This window comes from Microcaecilia unicolor, chromosome 9 (assembly GCF_901765095.1).
Source record: "Microcaecilia unicolor chromosome 9, aMicUni1.1, whole genome shotgun sequence".
Lineage (NCBI taxonomy): Eukaryota > Metazoa > Chordata > Amphibia > Gymnophiona > Siphonopidae > Microcaecilia > Microcaecilia unicolor.
The window spans coordinates 48,448,951-48,473,870 of record NC_044039.1 but is presented as its reverse complement, the minus strand read 5'-3'; the positions used below and the strand labels follow the sequence as shown (position 1 = coordinate 48,473,870).

Below are 24,920 nucleotides of genomic sequence, written 5' to 3'. Positions count from 1 at the left end.
CTGCTGAACGCCAGTTGCATACATTGGACTGCAAGAGAGCATTGGCCTTCTAATTGGAGCGGACAGGCCCCTTCAGACAGTTCGCCCAAATGTTTGTTTCTTTCGATCCCAACAGAAGGGGAGTTGCTGTCGGGAAACGCACAAACTCCAATTGGCTAACAGATTGCATTTCCTTCACTTATGCCCAAGCTGGGCTGACTCTTGAGGGTCATGTCACGGATGATAGTGTTAGAGCTGTGGCAGCGTCAGTGGCCCACTTGAAGTCAGCCACTATTGAAGAGATTTGCAAGGCTGCGACGTGGTCATCAAGTCCACACATTCACATCTCATTACTGCCTTCAGCAGGATTCCCGACGCGACAGTCTGTTCGGGCAGTTGGTGTTGCAGAATCTGTTTGGGATCTAGAATCTAACTCCACCCCCCTAGGCCCATTTTTGTTCTGTTCCAGGCTGCACTCTCAGTTAGTTGTTTCTTCGTAGGTCAATCTCGGTTATGTCCTCGCTGTTGCGAGGCCCAATTGACCTTTTTTTGTTGTTTTGAGTGAGCCTGGGGGTAGGGATTTCCCACATGTGAGAACAAGCAGCCTGCTTGTCCTCGGAGAAAGCGAAGATACTTACCTGTAGCAGGTATTCTCTGAGGACAGCAGGCTGATTATTCTCAGCAACCTGCCCGCCTCCCCTTTGGAGTTGTTTTTATTCTTTATTTGCTTTTGATATAACTGAGGCGGGAAGATGGCCGCGCATGCGCAGTGTGTCTGTCCCGCGCTTTGCTGGCTGTTGCAAAGCTCTTTGGATTTTACTAGAAAAATCTCCGCTCCTTGTGCCGCCGTGGACGCCGACCCACATGTGAGAACAATCAGCCTACTGTCCTCGGAGAATACCTGCTACAGGTAAGTATCTTCGCTTTCTTGGCACTTATATCTCAGATCATTCTGCTATTTCTGTTAATGTTTCAGGAATCACCTCACCAAATACGGGCATTTCCTGGAGATTTGATGCTGCTCTGCTTAAAGATGAATCCTATCTCTCTTTATTAAAACAATCCACTACGGATTATTTTAATAGTAATAACCTTACTTATAAATATCTGGTGGGTATTTTACCTGTTACATTAGTATTCTATAAATGAAAGTAGGAACCTTATTTCCTTTATAGAACACTAGTAAACAAAGGCCCGTTTCTGAGCACAATGAAACGGGCACTAGCAAGGGTTTCATGGCTGCATGGCTCGTCGCGGTTTTACCTGGTTTGTGGCATGCACCGCTGCTGTTTCCGTTGTAGCTCTGTGTGGGTGGCGGTTTTCGTGCCCCGCCCTCGACGTCATCGCGTTTGGACGCGAGGGCGGAGCAGACCTACAGTGTGGAAATCCGGAGTTTGTGGCCTGAGTAGATCGTTGGAGGTGAGAATCTGCTCCGCCCTCAACGTCATAACGTTTGACGCGAGGGTGGGGCCCAGAGACTGTGATTTTCGTGGCTTCAGAGCTTCGAACATACGAACCTTGGCTTCAGTGACGTCAGCAGACAATAGAACGTTGAGGGTGAGTTTTATATATATAGAGGTGCCAAATTATAGGTATAATGTTATAAAATTGCCCTCCCCATGTGATTTATGAGATACTATACAGCTTTCTTCTAAGAAGTGGAAGTTTAGTGTGGGAGGACAGTTACTCTGTCAGTATCTTTGCTAAAATTCTTCTTGGCAGTAGTGTTCTCTCTACCACATGATGCCTCTAATTGTACTTTCATGGTACTAGCCTTGATAGTTGACAAGATAATAATTTGGTCCCTGACTGAGTGAATAACAAGGCTGAAGGCAGAGTAATTTATCTAGGCCAAGCTAACCTGATTATTGCTGAGGAAGATCTCTTATGATTGTGCTTCATCTCTTCTATTATGGAAAAAAGCAATTTTGAAGCAAGAAGGATAATAAGAGTACAAAAACTTTGGTATGTACTTATACACATGTTCATAGCCTGATGAGCTTACGAAGGAAGATTACTTAATTATATAGAGAGAAACAGAAAAATGAGTGATATTGCAGGACTGAAAAAAACATTCTTAAAGGGCAATGAGAATAGTTCTTCTTTTGAATACGTAATTTTTACACCACTCCTTCCACAATATTCATTATTTATCTCCTGTATCTACAGTGATGGAGAATTCTTAATAGTGTAGGGGTGCTCATTAGCATAGGAGAGTGGAATCTCCAGGGCCTCCTCTGTCAGTGCTTTGGGGTCTGTAGGTCTTGATACACAAGTACATTCTCCTACTGACAGTTTTGATATAAATTTTACATTTAAACTATTCCCCTCTGGCTCTGTTAAGTTCAGGACCTACTCTGCTCCTGCATGGTCACTTAATCAGTAATTGTACTTAGTGTATTGGGTTCATGCTTGTTTCCACTGCTGTCGCTGCTCTCTAGGAGCCTTCAAAGCTGCTGCTTTACAGGAATGAATTGATGGGTAGGAAACACGGTAATGGAAACTTTCTGCAAATGTATCTGACTGCCTGGTATCAGCATGGTTCTGCTGTCAGGGGTGGATATGCACAGACTCGCTTTCCTCTTTCGGATTCAGTTATAAACAAATCTTGAAATATTTATAGTTCAGTCAACTGCAAAAATATATATCTGGTGCTTGTTTTTGTTTTAAATGTCAGGGGAAATGATGCTTGTTTGGGCTGCTCTTACTTGAGTTATATGTGGTTTGTCTTACACAACTTGGCTTTCGTCCTTGTGCAGAAAATCTAAGGGCATACACACTGCTGCAGCTAATACATTTTGTTTCCATTAGATATTCCAGGAACCCAAGAGAGCAAATCAGGTAGAGCAAGTTTTAGCAGAGTACGCCAAATGTATAAAGGTAAGAGATCCATGCAGAATACATTAGATACCCAAGCTCATGCAGTTGGAAGTCACCCTTTTAAGAAAGAGTAAAGCTTAATACTGTAAATAAATGTGTATGTTGGACATACAGTCTGGTTAGGCACAGATTGATATTTGCTGTATGATTTCATGATCCATAAGGTTTAGGATTCACAGGAGTGAGTGTGCTGTTCTGGTCAAGCAAGAAAATGAATTCTGAGCAGTTTTTCATTTTTGAGAGTTTGTATGCAATATTCTATCCGGTGCCAAACATTACATTTAAAATTGAGAAGTGACCTTTTTTTCAAGTTGTGCATATATTTAACCAGCCTATGCTTTAGCTGAATATGCATACATAACTTTAAATAGATCACATAATCCATTTGAAGTTGTGACTATTTGTGCGTTTCACCTAAATGTATGTATGGAGCTTGACTGAATTGTGCCAATTACCGTATAACTTTTTCCCCTAACCCTACCTCCACTTGTACAGATAACATTTGATTATATAACAACTTTATATATGGAGAATTTCTGCTTAAGTTGTTTTGGATATTGTCCCCAGTGAGGCTTTGATGTTGCATATCTGATATGGTAGCTGATGAATTAAAAAAATAGGTGGTGCAATGCCTTCCTCTTGCCTCCTCCACCTTGTGCTCCTCATTTTCTTTCGCATTATGTTTTAGTATCTTTGTTGTTGAATCTTAAACAGGAATGTGACAATCATAAATACACCACATGAAATGTAATATGCATTTACAGCTATAACATCAACAGCTACTTCCCATTCCTCCCTCCCCCCAAAGTCCCCCCTCCATCAAATATAATTTCCCCCCTCCTTTGTACTAAGGGATCCCTGTTTTTTTTTTTTTATTTTATTTATTTATTCATTTTAAATCAAATTAAACAATCTGTTACATTTGAACAGGAAATACAGACATATATATTTTATACAGAGATAAATTCTCCATATACATACAAATAGAGAAATTCAAGGAAATTATATTTAACTCTTCTTTAGACCACTAAAACAGGGGGGTAGTCTAATTTAGAAAAACTACTAAAAAGAAAAAGAGGAAAAACTCAATAGTGGTAATATGCTTAGCATGCAACCTATCCAATTATTTCATATAATCTCTTCTAGATCAGCGGTTGACCAATTTTTTTCATATTTATGAATGCTTTCAACTGTTCTGGCTGATAGAAGATATATTTTAAACTCATATACTTAATAACACATTTACATGGGTAATTAAGGTAAAAGGAGGCACCTAAAGATATTACTTCTGTTCGCATAAGCAAAAATAATTTCCTCCTTTCCTGGGTCTGTTTAGTAATATCAGGATAAATCCAGACTTTTTTACCTCTAAACAATGTTTGCATTTTTTTAAAGTAAATTCGCATTACCGCATCAACATCTTGTTGGAAAATAAAGGATGCTATTAAGGTAGTTCTTTCAGAGTTCACATTCAGTGTTAAATCTAAAAGTTCAGATACATTCAAAGGTTCTTCTTGATTTTCATCTGGGATAGCTTCAGCAGAAATTTCAGGTGATTTTTTTGTTGGAATATAATAAACCTTGTTCAATGGTGGTAAAGTTTCCGGGGAAAATTTTAGAACTTCCAACAAATATACTTTAAAGGCATCTTGAGGATTAATTCCCAGTTCCTTCGGAAAATTCAACAGTCTTAAATTCAGCCTACGGTTAAAGTTCTCTAATTGTTCTAATCTGCGCTGTGTAGATAAATTATCTTTTACAATTGAGGCTGAAATATCCTTCAATTTAACAACATCTTGCTTAAGAGCACCCATTTGCTCTAATGTTTCTTGTTTTGCAGCATTAAATGATATGGAAAGATTTTCGACTGTACTTACTAGTTCTTTTATTTCTTTCGCTGAATTGGCAACCGTCGCTTCTACCCGCTGGAGAGCATTCCAAATGCTCTCCAGTGACACAGCCGCTATTTTTTGTGTCGGAGCAAAACGCTCAGCCGTTGACTCATTCAGAATCGGGCCTCCCTCTTGCACTGCTTCTCCCTTTCCTCGAGTCGCCATCGTACCTTCAACCACTTCCGGGTCAGGTCGATCGCGTCGGGATAGACATGCTTCGAGGGATCCCTGTTTTTAATGGTACAGTGACACCATCATACATACTCATGTGCATTCTTTGTGACTGAGTTCTTTCCTGTTTTTAATGGATTTTCTTTCCAACTTTTTGTATTGATTGTACACCGTTTTGACCTGTAAAGTAAAGGCGATAATATCAAGCCTTAATTAAACTTAAACAAGACCCAGTTGCTTGTGTGCATTATAGTTCTTTGTGCTCTACTGCAGTCTTTTGCTCCTTGAGCTGAGAAGGGCATAAAGGAGCTTGAGTTATTGATAACTACCAGCTGGAAAAGCTCATCAGGCATTCACTGGTCATAGGGGTAATGGTGATGCACCAGCTTTGGAGAAGGAAAAGACCAGTTCTATGTGCTTAAAGTGGCAGTACTTCTAAATATCAGGATGGTTTTTTTTGATCTAGGAAGTTATAGGCCAGATGAGACATTTGCTAATTGTCATAAGCAAATATTTGTCATATAAGAGTACTTGGCGTACCGCTTGCTGTTCCGGGACTACTGCCGGCCCAACAGTAGCTCTGCCCTGAGGCAAAATTATTGTATATAATTTTTAAACATTTTTTTTTTACTTTGCATATAATATTTATCAATAATTCCAACCAACGGGAGCCCAAAGCTGTTCGCTGACAGTGAAAAGTAGCAAAGGAGGATAAAGGACCTCAGTAAACTGTGGTTTGTTGCTAGCAATGACAATTTGTTAATCACCAAGTGTGGGAGTTGTAAAACTTGTAACATAACTTTAGAAAGCATCAGTTTTGTAAATCCTGTGGATCAGAAAAGTATCATTCAAGGAAAAGGACCGATTGTAAATCTGCAGGAGTCGTGTGTATTTTGAAGTGCCCCTGCTTAAAAAATCTATGTTGGCAAAACTATCAGGAGATTAAATATTAGGATGAACAAACAAAGGGACAGTATTAATCAGCAACGTGTTGGGGCTCCTTTAGTGGCACACAATCAGTTGAAACAACATTCGTTTGATGATTTTTCTTGTTGGGTTATTGACAGTGTCTCTCCCAACATACTAGCAGTGATACTGACAGAAGATTGTGGCAGCTAGAGCAATGGTGGATTTACCGTTTGAAATCCACAGAGCCGAATCAAGTGCCATGATAGAATGGTCAGCGTTTTTTTGAATAAGATTTTCTGCAACATATTTTTTAATTATGATATCACACGGGGGTTTCTATACACGGTGCATGTGTTGGCATCTCTTTAAAAGGAGGCGCCATTTTCAGTTTTTTCTTGGCTGAATAGACTTGGGGCTGTGCTAAGGTTATTTGCTGTTTTGAAACGCTGTTGATATGTAATGTCACTCATTTGATTCTTGTTCCATATTTAACTCATTTGATTCTTGTTCCATATTTAATTAATGTTTTTTTCCACAGTTATGCATGCTGGCAGTGAGCTTTGTTCCCCTGAGGAAGCCAAATGGTGAAACGGGTCCCCATTTAGGAGATGTGAGATTTTAAGTATGTTGGAGGTTTTTTCGGGACCAATGATCAATTCTGTGTACTGTGGTATGGACAATATTGTAACCCAGCTAGGGTGATTAACAAATTGTCATTCCTAGCAACAAACCACAGTTTATTGAGGGCCTTTTACCTCCTTTGCTCCTTTTCACTTTCAGTGAATAGCTCTGGGCCCCTGTTGATTGGATTTATTGATAAATATTATATGCAAAATCAAAAACAATGATATATATACACATACAAGAGAGAGTATTACTACACTGCTTTTTTTTTTTGTTCAGAATCATATAGGCCCATTTTTTTTTTTTTTTTGCTATGAAGCTAAATTGCTAACCAACAAGGATTGTTCTCTCTCCTTTTCGGTTTTGATGATGAAAAGGCATTTGATAGGGTGGACTGGGGATTCATGTATGGGGTCTTAGGCAGATATAGGATAGACAGTTTTTTGAGGGATGAGGTTAGGGCATTATACTAGGATCCTCAGGCATAGGTTTGGGTTAATGGGGTGATTTCTGACCCTTTTCCTGTTCAGAGAGGTACTAGGGAGGGATGCCCCCTTGTTGTTTGTACTTACCTGGGATCCGCTAATCTGAGAGATCATTTCTAACCCTGGCATTGATGGAGTTTGTATAGGTTCCAAAGAGTTTAAGATTTCCGCATTTGTGGACGATTTGCTTCTACATATCAATCAACCCCCTAGGGAGTTCTCAGGTTTTAAATTAAATATGGCAAAATCGGAAGCCCTGACCATGGATGAGTCTCTGTAACAGCAGTGGGACTCTGAATTCCTGCTGAGGTGGACGAGGGGAGTTTTAGATATCTTGGTATAGGACTACCTTTGTATCCCTGACTATATCATGTCAATATCTTTCAGCTCCTCAAATTTATGAAACATCAGTTAGCCAAATGGCAGGCATTGCCTTTATCTTTGAATGGGAGAATTAGCCTATTCTGACGTGGCTGTTCATACTCCAGTGTGTCCCCTTATGGTTACATAAGTAATGCCACACTGGGAAAAGACCAAGGGTTGCTACATAAAGACTTTACAGAGGGAAGTTGCTAGGTTCTGCTGGAGAGGTAAAAAATTTACCTAAATTAATAATTGACAAATTATTTGGTAATTGGGGTCAGGAGCGATTGGGGGGGGGGGTCCTAGATATTCGACTTATAATTAGATGGTTATGCTGTTCTTACTTTGAAAATTACATTTAAATTATCTTATGCTTGCTGTGGGGAAGAGGCTTTCTCATTCTGTTGAGACTAGTACCCTTCTTCGCTCTTTGAGAGAAGCCTGGCACCAGTTGTTATTGGTACGACATTTTAACTGGACCTGTATAGATTTTCTCCCTATTGGGGGTAACTTTTATTCTGGGTATGACACATGAGGTCTTTAGGTGATGGATGCATCAGGGACTTCATATTATGGCACAGTTTTTACAGGAGGATGGGAAGCTAATGCCCTTTCAGATTCTTTAACAGAATCCTGCAGTACGGATCACAGATACCTTTTGGTATATGCGATTGGCCCATTATTTTTTTTATTTTGAATAGAGGTTCTTTTTCTATGGGGGTTTCTACTAAATAATTTTTTTTTTTCGAAGAAGTAGGCTCTACTAGGATGTCAGTGTCACAATTGCACAAGGCCTTATGGAATGTAATGCCTTCCAACACACATTAAGTATTAGCTACTAAGTGAAATCAGGAACTTGATACAAGATTGATTTCTCCTGACATTAGTCACTCACTGAAACTTATTCCTAAGATGTTTATGGGAATGACTTGGTGAGAATGCACATTTTGAATCCTACTAGAGCTGCTTTTCTCAGGTGTAGGCATATTCTGGGAGTATGCTTCTGTAATATGTGTCAAGTGTGGTAATTCGAAGGGCACACGCACTCGTGCTCTTTGGCAATGGCTGCAGGTTCACCAGTTCTGGTCTAGGATATGACAGTACTTGAACAGTCTTCTAGGTACCTTGATTCCACTTTCTTCCCTGGGTATCTTATTTGGGGAAACATCTAGTTGTGGGATCTCAGGACTGGAGAGACATCTTCTGTTTTATAAGGCATGTATGGTTGGGCATAATTGTTTAATGGAATCCGTTTCATTGATTGATGCTGCTGGAAGCTAGAGACACAGGTGTAACCTTAGCACAAAAGAGGAGATTCATTACCATTTGAGACCCTCATCTTCAGAACCTCTCACATCAAACACAGAGCATGGTATTGAAAGATTTGAACATTCAACCCTACTTATATTTACTTATGGGCATCACTCCTGGAAAAGGTAGGGTTCTAGGGAGTTGTGTCTTGGGTCGCCTTTGGTGGGAGGTTATAAGAACACAGACCTTCTACTAATTTTGTTTAATTCAGAGGGATCGGGGGGGGGGGGGAGAGGGATATATGGGAATGGACATATAATTTGAATGTTTACACTTGGCTATTATATGAGTTGTCCCCATTCTATCTCAATAAAAAAGATTTGTATGTAAATACTGACCACCACTAGCTCTATTAGCTCCAAATACACAGTGCAGGCTCCTCTCCGGGCACCTACACTGAATATCTGGGTGTTTGGCTTTTGGCTGATATTCAGGGCCATACTTGCACAGCTAACTGGATATAGTTAGGAGTGCTTTTTATGCGGTCCAACATGGCCAGTTAACTATGTGGGCACTGGCATTGAATATCAGCAATGCCCTATTAAATCATGGCTCCATCTTGAGACTACTCTGTCATGAACTGGAGAATGCTGCAGTATAAACTTGACAGTCAGTGAAAAAACGTTCTTGATAAGTACAACCCCACAAATAGCCATGCTGCTGTGTTTTGGGTTAATTGAAAGCCATGTAGTGTAGATAAAGGCAAATCAAGAAAAAAACAGATTACAGCAGTCTAAAGATGAAAAGACAGAGCATGTAGGACAGTGTGAAATTCCTGTAGAGGTAATAATGGTTAAATTTTATAAAACACCCAGTACATAGGAGCACCGAGACACCAAAGACGGGGCTTGAGCTTTGGTGTTTTAGTCTGTAAGCTCATAAGAACATAAGACTAGCCATACTGGGTCAGACCAGTGGTCCATCTAGCCCAGTATCCTGTTTTCCGAACAGTGGCCAAGCCAGGTCACAAGTACCTGGCAGAAACCCAAATAGTGGCAACACTCCATACTACAAATCCAAGGGCAAACAGTTGTTTCCCATGTCTGCCTCAATATCAGACTATGGGTTTTTCCTCCAGGAATTTGTCCAAACCTTTTTTAAAACCCAGATACACTAACTGCTGTTACCACATCCTCCGGCAAAGAGTTCCAGAGCTTAACTGTCCGTTGAGTGAAAAAATTTCCTCCTATTTGTTTTAAAAGTATTTCCATGTAACTTCCTGGATTGTCCCCTAGTCTTTGTACTTTTGGAACGAATAAAAAAATCAATGTACTTCTACTCATTCTACACCACTTAGGATTTTGGAGACCTCAATCACATCTCCACTCATCCATCTCTTTTCCAAGCTGAAGAGCCCTAACCTCTTTAGCCTTTCCTCATACGAGAGGCGTTCATCCCTTTTATTATTTTGGTCGATCTTTTTTGAACCTTTTCTAATTTCACTATATCTTTTTTGAGATACGGTGAACAGAACTGAATGCAGTACTCAAGGTGCAGATGCACCATGGAGCTTTCACCAACAGCTTATTCTCTAATGATTCTTCTTGGCCACATGGCTTCCAGTGACTCCTCACAATTGCCTTCATATGCATCCATTACAGTGGACATTAAAGGCCCATTGAAAGCAATGTTGCTGTTCTCTGACTTACAGAATTTGCCTCTCTTTAAAGCTGGAGGTCCATCTACAACCTGATTCTTGGCCTTCCACTTCATCCAAAGTTTCACCAAATGGATGCATCCAAGTTAGGATAGGGCGCTCATACACTCTTTCTCTGCCTATCCAGAGCCATTGGGCCAGATGGGAGAGACAGTCGCAGTCAGCCTTTCTTCTCAAACTGAGGGATATTTTCAATGGTCTAAAGGCTTACCAAATAGAATCGGACAGATCCATTCTGATCCATTTCATGTAGCCATAGACTACATGAAAAAGCAGGGAGGCATTTAAAAATTAGATGAATAACACAATATCTTCTGGGGGCAGCTTACGTCTTCAGAAGGGACAAAGGTGGTAGACAAATGCAGTCACCTCTTGAAGCCACCTGACAGTCAGATTCTTTGCAATATTTTATCCTGTTTGGGAAGTGCTATTAATAGACCTCTTTGCCACAAAAGTCAACATTGGCCTAATAGACTGCCATTAGATGCATCTGATATCAGCTATGGATTAACGGTCATATACACTCCCCCCCCCCCCCCCCATGATACCAGGATGTTAAAACAAACAGACAGGACCATACCACAGTGGTTCATACTGAGTGGACGTGACCCTAGTGGCTGTAGTTCCCTCTGCTTTAGGATCTTTTAGTCAAGACCTCTTTTTACTGAACTAAGTACCCTTCTTAATAATGCATGATTAGTGGATGGTGGTGTATCCTTTTTTTTTTTTTTTAAATGAAAGCTTTTATTAATATTAAACAATGAAACACTAGCCCAAATACTCAACACAAACAGCATGTGGATTCCTCAATGTCCCGCCCTCAACAGATTAATCAACTGTCTGGTTCTGCTATAGGCAAACAATTTAGCTATGAGCACAGAAGATGAAATTTTTAAAAAATGCTTTAACCACCCCACATCAAAGCTGCGAATTCTGCAAAAGCTGGCTGGCAGAGACTGACCCAAGAATATGCCTACCACTGGGAAAGATAGCGGAAGATGCCCTGACCACTCAGCCTCCAAACGCAAGGGGGGGAGGGAGAGAGGGAAGGTAGTAAGAGGGAAGGGAGGGGAGGAGGAGGGTGGGGAAAGGTTGGATGATTAATCCCAATAGGGTAACTTTCACAAAATGTGCCAACTATGGGAAAGTCGCATTCTTATCTGCTTTGCAGTTATTTGTTTTGTTATCATCAATAAATGTATGGTAAATATAGAACTGATAAGGGATGTTAGTTGGGTAGTAGGGAGGGAGGAGGGGAGAAAATTAAAACTGTCTAGTGATCTTAGATCAATGGTAGGACTTATTGCATTTGCATTTGTACTCCTCATCGAATTGTTATGTTACTACTAATAAAAAGATTTAAACATAAAAAATGCTTTAATTTTAGTATGCTTTTCTGCAATGGAAGTAATGCTATATGCAGGACTTTTCTGTGCACTTACATGGAAAAAGGTACTAGCACACATTTTTTGTGTACTAATTTCTTTCCTATATTATCAGAAGTTATTTTAGCATACTAAAATGGGAGTCAACAGGTACACTAACCATAAGCTGCTTAGTACATCATGCCTTTTAGCTAAATAGGATTGACCTTGCAATTTATAAGAAATCTCTCCTTTTTAACTGATTTAAGATGTTCTCTGCATGAAGTTTTTTTCTTTTAATTCCCCTTTTTATTTTCACCCACTTTCTTTTCTTATTACAGCACTGCAAGCAATATGGAGGGCATCTGACAGGTGCTCTTCTCTTTTCTGTGGTTGGAGGGAAAATGAGTGAAGGAATCAATTTCTCTGATGATTTGGGCAGGTCGGTACTGGCATTGCAGTTCTATAGCTGTGGTAATTCATACATGTCTAGAGAGGAATTTTTGTCACATGAATTAATGTTTGTAATTTTGTTAGATGTAGTTGATTCAGGTCCACGCAGAAATTTCTGTTTTCTAGGTTGTGAGAACATCCCTATTTCTCTCTCCATCCAGATGTGTTGTTATGGTGGGAATGCCATACCCCAATGTCAAATCACCAGAGCTACAGGAGAAGATAACCTATCTTGACAAATCCATGGTATAGCTATTACTTTTCATCATTGGCATGATGCTGTTATGGATGTTAGTTGAGTAGTGATTTAGAATAATTGAGATTTTGAAAATGGTAGAAGTAAAATGTTTTGTTGTGTGCTCCAGGCAATACAGAACCTGAAACCAAGTCTGAGTAATTTTAGATGTTAAGAGTGCCAAGTTGAAAACATTTCTTGATATTTAGAAAGCGCTAGATTATTTCTAATTCCACTTTGCCCTAGTGTCCAACTCTGAAAATAAATTAATATTCAGAAAATTTCCTGATAAATGTTTAAACTCTGGGTCTATAATAGTAACATAGTAGATGTTGCTGATGATGACGACGACAGAGAAAGACCTGCACGGTCCATCCAGTCTGCCCAACAAGATAAACTCATATGTGCTACTTTTTGTGTATACCTGACCTTGATTTGTATCTGATAAACCCCAAAAGATATCCAAGCAAATACTGATGTGCTGTACTTTGTGTTGAAAGGAGGAAAAGCCTCAAATGCAACTCTGTTGTTGATTTATCTTTACAACCTTAGGGAGACCCCTTAAATCATCATGGGTACAAAAACCTGGCAGGCTGCATCTCTTATAATAAATGGAAACATGGGCATTCATAAAGCTAAGTCTGTCTCACACACTCTACAAGCAAAGTGGGAAGCTCACTGGTAAGGGAGCTGCTTGATCAACACTAAGATGATAGAATCAGAAATCTGCCAGGCAGCCTGCAGTATGGTTTAAAAAAAGGTTTGGATGGCTTCCTAAAGGAAACGTCCATAGACCATTATTAAAATGAGCTTCGGGGAAAATCCACTGTTTTGGGATATTGACAGGTACTTGTGATCTGAATTGGCCACTGTTGGAAACGGGATGCTGGGCTTGATGGACCTTCAGTCTGTTCCAGTATGTCAATACTTATGTAGTAATAGAAATGCAGGTACTTATATAACTGGGTCTGTCTGGCAGGATGCACTGTGGACCTAGGAACTCTGGACATTTGGGGAAAACAGCCATGCTACTATTGCTACCTGTGGTTGGGCATGGGAAAGTGGAGTGCTGGAGGAAGCTAATTGGGGCTCATTATATACTCTTCTGTCAAAGATGGTGGAGGAGAAAAGACTATCCTGGGAAAGGAGAAACTTTTTAGGTGATTAGACTCTGGGACTGGCAATGTATCAATAACAGGTGGACATAATAGCCATGGGATGGATGGTATCTTTCTGCTTTTATTTATTATGATACAGACTGGCCCCTGTGGCTGGACACAATTTGGGAGAGGTGTTTTTATAAACTAGTTTCTAGGTGGGTGAAAAAAATAAAGAGAAATTGGAGCCCCATTTTTTTCAATGCATGGAAAGGGGGAAAGACAGTTACAAAACTGATATGCTGTGTGCTGGTACTGTAAGTGTTCCTTTTAACATGTCCCATCCCTCCTCTTGTTTTACAGCCCAGAGCTGATGGGCAGTCCCCAGGCCGATCGTTGATTGAAAACCTTTGTATGAAAGCTGTGAACCAGTCTATAGGTACTAGTGCACTGTCCTATTATGAAAAACATGGAGGACCTTGAACCACAGTACAGTCTCAATTATGTGACATAAATGGGACTGAGCCGTTGTCAGATAATACGGAAAACATTCTTTATGCATAAAGAACAGGCGTTAAGGTATCTGTAGTTAAAACACATTCTCCGAGGACAAGCAGGCTGCTTGTTCTCACTGATGGGTGACGTCAACGGCAGCCCCAGAACCGGAATTCTCCCTAGCAACAAAGAGTTTGCTAGCCTCACGCTCCCGTGCGTTATCGCGCATTCGCGACCGTCTTCCCGCCCGAACGCGAGCGTGCTCCTCAGTCTTGTTTTTTCCACGGCTCGGGACGCTGCTTCGCTGCTGTTCTCTGCCCCAGAGACCCCTCGCTGCGGTTCTTCTAGACTCCTGTGAGTTTTTTTCGCCGATTTTTGGCCCTTTTCGCGAACTTCTTTAAAAAAAAAAAAAAAAAGTTTAGCTTTTCCTTTATTTCGTAGAGGTTCCCGTAAGTTTTCTTTCTTTTTCTTCAGCAGCCATTTTGGGCCACCCATGCGGGACCCCCTTTTTTCCTCCGTCTTGGTGTACTTTTTTTCTGACACCGCGTTCGACCTTGCCGGCGTGATTTTTCCGCCCATGTCCACGAAACCTACCAGCGGCTTTAAAAAGTGCACGTCGTGCAACCGGACAATCTCGCTCACTGATAGACACGTCTCATGTCTTCAGTGTTTGGGAGCTGGTCATCGTCCCAACGCCTGTACTTTGTGCCTCCAATTGAAAAAGAGGACTTAGGCGGCGAGATTGGCTCAGTGGAACATTTTGTTTGGAGCCAGGTCCGGCCCTTCGATATCGAGGTCATCACCTGTATCGGTGTCGGTACCGGAGACTACATCGACGTCTGGAGTGCAGGTAAGGGCTGTCCACAGGCCCCATGCTGGTGGCAGTGAGCCATCGAGCAGGTCTCCACCTGTCTCGAGGACTCCTGTTCTACAGGCCCCCCGGGACCGACCTTCGGACCTGGCCCTGAGGAGGCCTGTGGATTCCACGTCTTCCTCTTCGGTACCAGAGGGTACCATTGGTGTGCTTCGAGCGAAGGCTAAGAAGCATCGCCATCGGTCACCTTCCCGCCACAGTACCAAGAGCTCCGGGACGCCAAGGACTTCGGCACCCGAAAAGCACCAACGCCGGGAGGATCGCTCGCCCTCCATTCAGGAGGTGTCGGTGCGCTCTGCCCAGGACATCCCGGTACCGACTCAGAGCCCCAGAGAGGTTCTGTCGTCGCCGCCTGTACCGGCTCCGGTTGGGAGGCGGGACTAGTACTGGGCAGACTTATATGGTCTGTGCCGGGGCTGGTGGTTGGGCGGCGGGGATAGTGCTGGGCAGACTTATACGGTCTGTGCCAGAGCCGGTGGTGGGAGGCAGGGATAGTGCTGGGCAGACTTATAGGGTCTGTGCCAGAGCTGGTGGTTGGTAGGCGGGGTTGGTGGTTGGGAGGCGGGGATAGGGCTGGCCAGACTTATACGGTCTGTGCACTGAAGAGGACAGTACAAATAAAAAAAGTAGCACATATGAATTTATCTTCTTGGGCAGACTGGATGGACCGTGCAGGTCTTTTTCTGCCGTCATCTACTATGTTATGTTACTATATGTTACAGCTACTCTGAACGAGCACCTCCAGGCCGTACTGCCAGAGATTCTGGGAGAGCTGTTACGACTATCTCCGGTACCTTCGGTGCTTGCGCCGTCAGTACCGTTTGTTCTGGTACCTGCAGTGCTTGCACCATCAGTACCGTTGAGTGAGGCAGTAGTTGGCTTGTCGCCCATGGTGAGGTCTCTGACCGTACCGGTATCGGCCACCACCCAGGTTGACTGCCCGCCGACGTCGCTGGAGGAAGCTTCGTCGCCTGCGGCTCGGGGGTCTTCCTCTCGACACCGCCACAAAGGACAGCGTCACCAACTCATGTCCGATACCGATGGAGAGGACTCGTGGGAAGCGGAAGAGGACACCAGGTATTTCTCGGATGAGGAGTCCTGTGGTCTGCCTTCCGATCCTACTCCCTCACCTGAGAGAAAGCTTTCTCCCCCGGAGAATCTTTCCTTTTCTTTATTTGTCCGGGAAATGTCTACGGCCATTCCCTTCCCTGTGGAGACGGTGGATGAGTCCAGGGCTGAGATGTTCGAAGTCCTGGACTATCCATCTCCACCTAAGGAATTCACCACAGTTCCTCTTCATAATGTCCTTAGGCAGACATTGTTGACGAACTGGGTGAAGCCATTAACTACTCCCCCACATTCCCAAGACAATTGAGTCCCAGTACCGAATCCACGGGGACCCAGAGTTAATGAAGACCCAATTGCCTCATGACTCTGGGGTGGTGGATTTGGCCCTTAAGAAGGCCGAGAGTTATAGGGATTACGCCTCGGTGCCCCCCTGGGCGTGAGTCTAGAACTATGGATTCTTTTGGGCGGAAGGCCTACCATTCTGCTATGCTCGTGTCCAAAATTCAGTCTTACCAGCTCTACACGAGCATTCACATGCGGAATAATGTGCGGCAGTTGGTGGACAAGCTCCCTTCTGAGCAAGCCAAGCCGTTTCAGGAGGTGGTCAGGCAGCTGAAGGCGTGTCGTAAATTCCTGTCCAGGGGTGCTTACGATACTTTTGATGTTGCATCCAGGGCCGCTGCTCAGGGTATAGTGATGCACAGGCTCTCATGGCTGCGTGACACTGACCTAGAGTCCAGAAGCGAGTGGTGGATGCGCCTTGCCGGGGGGATAATATTTTTGGTGAGCGGGTCGAACAGTTGGTAGAACAGCTCCACCAGCGGGACACCACATTTGACAAGCTCTCCCACCGGGCACCTTCAGCATCTACCTCAACTGGTAGACGATTTTTTTGGTGAAAGAGGAATGCTTCCTATGCTTTTAATAAGCGCAGGTACAATCCACCTTCCCGACAGCCGGCTCAGGCTAAACCCCAGTGTGCTCGTTCTCGTCAACAGCGTGCGCCTCAGCAGGCCTCTGCAGCTCCCTAGCAAAAGCAAGGGACGGGCTTTTGACTGGCTCCAGTTGAGCATAGCCGACATCAAACTGTCCATGCCGGACGATCTGCCGGTCGGAAGGAGGTTAAAATTTTTTCACCAAAGGTGGCCTCTCATAACCTCCAACCAGTGGGTTCTCCAAATAGTCCGGCTAGGATATGCCCTCAATTTGGCCTCCAAACTGCCCACTGGGAGCTCAGTCCTTCAGCTTCCAACACAAGCAGGTACTTGCAGAGGAACTCTCCGCCCTTCTCAGCGCCAGTGCGGTCGAGCCCGTGCCACCGGGGCAAGAAGGGCTGGGATTCTATTCCAGGTACTTCCTTGTGGAAAAGAAAACAGGGGGGATGCGTCCCATCCTAGACCTAAGGGCCCTGAACAAATACCTGGTCCGAGAAAAGTTCAGGATGCTTTCCCTGGGCACCCTTCTTCCCATGATTCAGGAAAACGATTGGCTATGCTCTCTGGACTTAAAGGATGCTTATACTCACATTCCGATACTGCCATCTCACAGACAGTATCTTTGATTCCGTCTGGGGACATGGCCCTTTCAGTACTGTGTGCTACCCTTTGGTCTCGCCTCTGCGCCCAGAGTATTCACAAAATGCCTGGCTGTCGTAGCAGCGGCTCTCTGCAGACTGGGAGTGCACATGTTCCCCTATCTCGACGATTGGCTGGTGAAGAACACCTCAGAAGCAGGAGCCCTACAGTCAATGCGGATGACTATTCAACTCCTGCAGCTACTAGGGTTTGTGATAAATTATCCAAAGTCCCATCTTCTTCCAGTACAGAAACTAGAATTCATAGGAGCTCTGCTGGACTCTGACAGCTTGTGCCTACCTTCCCGAGGCGAGAGCCGACAATCTCCTGCCTCTCATCTCTCAGGTGCGGGCGTCTCAGCAGATCACAGCTCGGCAGATGTTGAGATTGCTCGGCCACATGGCCTCCACAGTTCATGTGACTCCCATGGCCCATCTTCACATGAGATCAGCTCAATGGACCCTAGGTTCCCAGTGGTACCAAGCTGCCGGGAATCTAGAGGACGTCATCCACTTGTCCACGAGTTTTCTCGAATCCCTACTTTGGTGGACAATTCGATCCAATTTGACTCTGGGACGTCCTTTTCAAATTCTTCAGCCGCATAAAGTGCTGACTATGGATGCGTCTCTCCTGGGGTGGGGAGCTCATGTCGATGGACTTCACACCCAAGGATATTGGTCCCTCTAGAAAAGACGATTTCAGATCAATCTTCTGGAGTTACGAGCAGTCTGGAATGCTCTAAAGGCTTTCCGGGATCGGCTGTCCTATCAAATTATCCAAATTCAGACAGACAACCAGGTTGCTATGTATTACATCAACAAGCAGGGGGCCACAGGATCTCGCCCTCTGTGTCAGGAAGCCGGCAGAATGTGGCTTTGGGCTCGCCGGAATGGCATGTTTCTTCAGGCCACGTATCTGGCAGGCGTAAACAACAGTCTGGCTGACAGGTTGAGCAGGATAATGCAACCTCACGCGTGGTCTCTCTACTCGGGAGTGGTATGCAAGATCTTGAACGAGGGGGCGCTTCTGCATCCCAACCGCCAGTCCCTGGCTCTCACGGCCTGGATGTTGAGAGCGTAGACTTTGCCTCCTTGGGTCTTTCAGAGGGTGTCTCTCGAATCTTACTTGCTTCCAGGAAAGATTCCACTAAGGTAAAATTATGTATAATCATACCTGATAATTTTCTTTCCATTAATCATAGCTGATCAATCCATAGACTGGTGGGTTGTGTCCATCTACCAGCAGGTGGAGATAGAGAGCAAACTTTTGCCTCCCTATATGTGGTCATGTGCTGCCGGAAACTCCTCAGTATGTCGATATCAAAGCTCCATCCGCAGGACTCAGCACTTAGAGAATTACACCCACGAAGGGACACTCTGCCCAGCTCACCACCGCCGAAACGGGGGAGGGGAATTAACCCAGCTCATCCCCACACAAGTGGGGGAGGGGAATCCGTCCAGCTCATCCCCGCGGAGCGGGGGAGGGACACCACACCCGCCGATGCGGGGGGATCTGGCTTATCCTGCAACCGCAACCGCGGGAGGAGCTGACTGACCCGAACACCGCCGAAGCGGGAGGGGTACAAAACTGCCCTACAGCCGCACGAAGCGGGAGGGAGTGCCGGCAGAATTATAAGTCTCAATCCAGCCCCGTAAAACGGAGGGGAGAGGAATGCAGCAGCTCACTGTAACACAAACTCGTCTTAACTCTTGAAGAATCCAAGTGAAAAAACTTGAACACGAAGTCTTTCTGAAGTAACTGAAGACTAAACTTGAACCTGAAATGCAACCAGAGTAAAACAATACAGATATCTGGGAGGGGCTATGGATTGATCAGCTATGATTAATGGAAAGAAAATTATCAGGTATGATTATACATAATTTTACCTTCCATATCATCAAGCTGATCAATCCATAGACTGGTGGGATGTACCGAAGCAGTACTCACCCAGGGCGGGACATAGAAATCCCTGACCGCAACACTGAAGCTCCAAACCGGGCCTCCGCCCGAGCAGCCACAGTCAAGCGGTAATGCTTGGAGAATGTATGGGCCGAAGCCCAAGTTGCCGCCTTGCATATCTCTTCCAAGGAGACGGAACCGGCCTCTGCCATCGAGGCCGCCTGAGCTCTTGTGGAGTGAGCCTTCAGCTGGATAGGCGGCACCTTCCCCGCGGCCACATAAGCCGCTGCAATGGCTTCCTTGACCCATCTTGCCACTGTAGGCTTAGCAGCCTGCAGACCCCTACGAGGACCTGCAAACAGGACAAACAGATGATCCGATTTCCGGAAATCATTGGTCACTTCCAAGTATCTGATGATGACTCGTCTCACATCCAGATATTTAAGAGCAGAGTACTCCTCTGGGTAGTCCTCCCTACGAAAGGAAGGGAGACAGAGCTGCTGATTCACATGGAAGCGAGAAACAATCTTGGGCAGAAAGGAAGGCACTGTGCGAATAGTCACTCCTGCCTCAGTAAACTGCAGAAAAGGCTCTCGACATGAGAGCGCCTGGAGCTCGGAAACTCTTCTGGCTGAAGTGATAGCCACCAAAAAGACTGCTTTCAACGTCAGGTCTTTCAGAGATGCCCTCGACAAGGGTTCAAACGGCGGCTTCTGCAATGCTCTTAGCACCAGGTTGAGATTCCACGCAGGCACCACTGAGTGCAGAGGAGGGCGCAGGTGATTAACTCCCTTGAGAAAGCGCACCACATCTGGCTGGGAAGCCAGGGAAGCACCCTTCAGGCGGCCCCTGAAGCAAGCCAGAGCCGCTACCTGGACCTTAAGGGAACTGAGCGACAGGCCTTTGTCCAGACCTTCTTGCAGGAACGCCAACACTGAAGAAATTGGAGCAGTGAAGGGAGAAAGTGAGCCTGCTTCACACCACGCTGCAAAGATACGCCAAACCCTGGCGTAAACAGTAGAAGTAGAGCGTTTCCTCGCTCTCAGCATAGTGGCGATGACCTTGTCTGAGAAGCCCTTCTTCCTCAGACGCTGCCGCTCAATAGCCAGGCCGTAAGACCAAAGGGGGAGGGATCCTCCATCACCACGGGACCCTGATGTAACAGGCCCTGCTCCACTGGCAGCCGCAGAGGATCGTCGACTGAGAGCCTGATCAAGTCCGCATACCAGGGACGTCTGGGCCAATCCGGACCCACCAGGATTATCCTGCCGGGATGCTTTGCCACCCGGTCTAGGACCCTGCCCAACATGGGCCAGAGTGGGAACACATAGAGAAGCTCTTGTGTCGGCCATTGTTGGAGAAGAGCATCTACTCCCAGGGATCGAGGGTCCCGTCCTCTGCTGAAGAAGCGCGGCACTTGGCAATTGGCCGATGACGCCATCAAATCCAGGCTCGGCTGGCCCCAGCGCTTCGTGATGTCCAAGAACGCCTAAGCAGATAGCTGCCACTCTCCGGGCTCCAAGGTATGGCGACTGAGAAAGTCCGCCTTGACATTCATGACTCCGGCAATGTGGGCCGCTGACAGCTGTTCCAGGTTCGCTTCCGCCCACTGGCATAGACTCATAGCCTCCTTGGCTAGAGGGGCGCTCTTGGTACCTCCCTGGCGGTTGACATAGGCCACAGCCGTGGCATTGTCCGACAGTACCCGTACAGGCTTCAGCACCAGTACCGGGATGAACTCCAAAAGCGCCAACCGAATGGCTCTGAGTTCCAGGAGGTTGATAGACCACTTCGCCTCTGCAGGAGACCAGAGCCCCTGCGCTGTCCTTCCCAAGCAGTGGGCTCCCCAGCCCGACAATGAGGCGTCCGTCGTGACGACAATCCACTCTGGGGCCACCAGAGGCATTCCCGCAGACAACTTGTCTGTCTGCATCCACCAGCTCAGCGCCTTGCGCACTGCTGGATCCAAGGGAAGACGCACCGCATAATCCTCCGACATCGGAGTCCAGCGCTGCAGCAGAGAGTGTTGTAGTGGTCTCATATGAGCCCTGGCCCAGGGCACTACTTCCATCGTGGCCGTCATAGAGCCCAACAGCTGCACATAGTCCCAAGCCCGAAGAGGAGAGGCTACCAGGAACTGGTCCACCTGAGCCTGAAGCTTGACAATCCGATTGTCTGGCAGGAACACTCTGCCCACTTGGGTGTCGAATCGAACTCCCAGATACTCCAGGGACTGAGTCGGGCGCAGCTGGCTCTTCTCCCAGTTGATGATCCATCCCAGGGAGCTCAAAAGAGCAACTACCCGGTCCACAGCTCTGCCGCACTCTGCATAAGAGGGGGCTCGGATCAACCAGTCGTCCAGATAAGGATGGACTTGTACTCCTTCCTTTCGCAGGAAGGCCGCTATGACCACCATTACTTTGGAAAAGGTCCGCGGAGCAGTAGCCAACCCGAACGGGAGGGCTCTGAACTGGAAGTGTCGTCCCAGGACTGCAAAACGCAGAAAGCGTTGATGAGGAGGCCAGATGGGAATATGCAGGTACGCTTCCTTGATGTCCAAGGATGCCAGGTACTCCCCTGCCTTCACTGCCGCTATAACAGAGCGGAGAGTCTCCATGCGAAAGTGCCGCACTTTCAAGGCCCGATTGACCCCTTTGAGGTCGAGGATAGGCCGGACAGAACCTCCTTTCTTTGGTACCACAAAGTAAATGGAGTAACGCCCCTTGCCAAGCTGACTTTCTGGCACCGGAACGACCGCACCCAGGCGGATCAGATTGTCCAAAGTCTGTTGCACTGCCACAACTTTGACCGGAGACTTGCAGGGAGAGAGTACAAACCCGTCTCTTAAGGGTCGGCAGAACTCTAGCTTGTAGCCGTCTCTGATGACTTCCAGCACCCAAGCGTCTGAAGTGATTGTGGTCCACTCTCCCAGAAACGAGGACAGCCGTCCTCCAATCTGTACTGGGGCGTGGACCAAGACCCCGTCATTGGGTACGAGACCCTGGGGGAGGACCGGAGGGAGCACCTCCGGGACGGCGGTCTCTGCGAAAGGAATGCTGCTTGGGGGAGAAATTCCTCTTAAAGGAAGAGGGGGCAGAAACACCCGACCTGCCCGGGCGGTACCGACGGGCTTCCTGAAACCGTCCTCTGGAGGTACCGGGACGAGCACTAGCCCGAGCCCTGACCTCCGGTAACTTCTTGCCCTTAGACGTGCCGAGATCGGTCACGATTTTGTCCAGCTCGACCCCAAAGAGCAGCTTGCCTTTAAAAGGCAATTTAGCCAGGCGGGATTTAGAGGCATGGTCAGCAGACCAATGTTTCAGCCAAAGCCACCGCCGCGCAGAGACTGTCTGAGCCATGCCTTTAGCTGAGGCTCTCAAGACATCATACAGCAAGTCTGCCAAATAGGCTAAGCCCGATTCCAGGGCTGGCCAATCAGCCCTCAAGGAATGGTCCGAGGGGGAAGCCCGCTGCACCATAGTCAGGCACGCCCTGGCCACGTAGGAGCCGGAAACTGAGGCCTGCAAACTTAAAGCAGCCGCCTCAAAGGACGACCTTAAGGCCGCCTCCAATCTCCTGTCTTGGGCGTCCTTCAAGGCCGTGCCACCTTCCACCGGCAAAGCCGTTTTCTTAGTCACCGCAGTGATTAAAGAATCCACGGTAGGCCACAGATAGGCCTCACGTTCACTCACAGCCAAAGGATAGAGGCGGGACATAGCCCTAGCCACTTTAAGGCTCGCTTCTGGGACATCCCATTGAGCCGAAATTAAGGTGTGCATGGCATCATGCACGTGGAAGGTTCTAGGCGGGCGCTTAGTCCCCAGCATAATGGCAGAGCCAACAGGGGCTGAGGGAGAGACGTCCTCCGGAGAGGATATCTTCAAAGTGTCCATGGCCTGTAACAACAGGTTGGGCAAATCCTCTGGGCGAAAAAGCCGCGCTGCAGAGGGGTCATCCGCTCCATCCGAGCGGGGATCCGTCTCCTCCAAGGAATCCGCAAAGGACCGTTGGGAGACCTCAGACACGCTGCCCTCATCTACATCGGAGGAGACAAATTCCTCCAAGGCCTGAGAATCAACCCGAGGGCGTTTACCTCTGGGAACCTCAACCTCTTTACCAGACGAGGGAGCGGGGGCAGCGTTGTGCATGAGGAAGGCCTGATGCAACAGCAAAACAAACTCGGGGGAGAAACCCCCCAGACCGTGCACTTCCGCAGCCTGGGCAACAGCCCTAGGCGCGCTCTCAACCGGCGCTCGCAACAGCGGGGGAGAGACATGCTGCGCATCCAAAATGGCGTCCGGCGCGAAACTCCGCGAAGGAGCCGCGCGGGAAGAACGGCTCTTATTTTTAGCCGCTTCTGTGCCGTCGCCCAAATTAAGGGCGTTCATGGCATTAATGTCTCCAACCTCAAGGGCGGCCCAAGAAGAAGCCGGCCGAGCCGCGTGGCCGGCCAAGATGGCGGAGGCGAGGAGCGGGGGATGGGCGTTTATGGCGGGAAAAACCGCCACGCCGGAGGAAGGACCGGAACATTCATCGGTCACGAAACTGTCACCCAAGAAGGGCGAATCAGGCTTTAAGACCCCCGCATCCCCTCTAGAAGTGCTCAAGCGACCCGGGGAGCGACCCTTTGCGCCCTCGCCCTCCGCCGCCATGTGCCACGAGGAGAAGAATCGGGGAACCCCCGCCCGCTATAAAAAGGTAAAATTACCTGCTGTCCGCTCCGAGTTGTAACGACCTGGTGTCTCAGTGAGTAGCTGCAATAGACGCTTAAATAAACGTCGAAATAAACGCCTTTAAGGCCGTTCAAAATTTTTTTTTTTTTTTTTTTTTTTTTTTTTTAACGGAGCCAGCGGGAGGGGGGAGAAAAGGAGGGACCTGGCACCACCAGGTTTGCACTTGCTCAAAAGAGCCCTCAACCCCAGGCACTCAACAAAACCTAAAAATTAGGCTTGGAGGCCTAGCCAGAGCTGCTGCTGCTGTGTGTGACCACCACCTGCTGAGATAGAGAACATACTGAGGAGTTTCCGGCAGCACATGACCACATATAGGGAGGCAAAAGTTTGCTCTCTATCTCCACCTGCTGGTAGATGGACACAACCCACCAGTCTATGGATTGATCAGCTTGATGATATGGAAAAAGAGTTACTTCTTTTTATGGAGGTGGTTTACCGTTTGGTGTGACAGTAAGGCCCTAGATCCTCGTTCTTGTCCTACACAGACCCTGCTTGAGTACCTTCTACACTTGTCTGAGTCTGGTCTCAAGACCAACTCTGTAAGGGTTCATCTTAGTGCAATTAGTGCATACCATTACCGTGTGGAAGTTAAGCCGATCTCAGGACAGCCTTTAGTTGTTCACTTCATGAGAGGTTTGCTTTTGTCAAAGCCCTCCATCAAACCTCCTACAGTGTCATGGGATCTCAATGTCGTTCTCACCCAGCTGATGAAACCTCCTTTTGAGCCACTAGATTCCTGCCATCTGAAGTACTTGACCTGGAAGGTCATTTTCTTGGTGGCAGTTACTTCAGCTCACAGAGTCAGTGAGCTTCAAGCCTTGGTAGCTCATGCTCCTTATACCAAGTTTCATCATAAC

The 24,920-nt window shown here is 46.4% G+C and overlaps 1 protein-coding gene across 1 annotated transcript in view; it reads left to right on the top strand.

Moving 5' to 3' along the window:
* Positions 1–24,920, top strand: part of LOC115477495 (putative ATP-dependent RNA helicase DDX11-like protein 8) — a 348,371-nt gene that overhangs the window by 320,769 nt on the left and 2,682 nt on the right. The window contains 4 exon segments of the mRNA XM_030214406.1: positions 2,791–2,859; positions 11,977–12,077; positions 12,250–12,334; positions 13,784–13,859. Coding sequence (XP_030070266.1) covers positions 2,791–2,859; positions 11,977–12,077; positions 12,250–12,334; positions 13,784–13,859 — 331 coding nt within the window.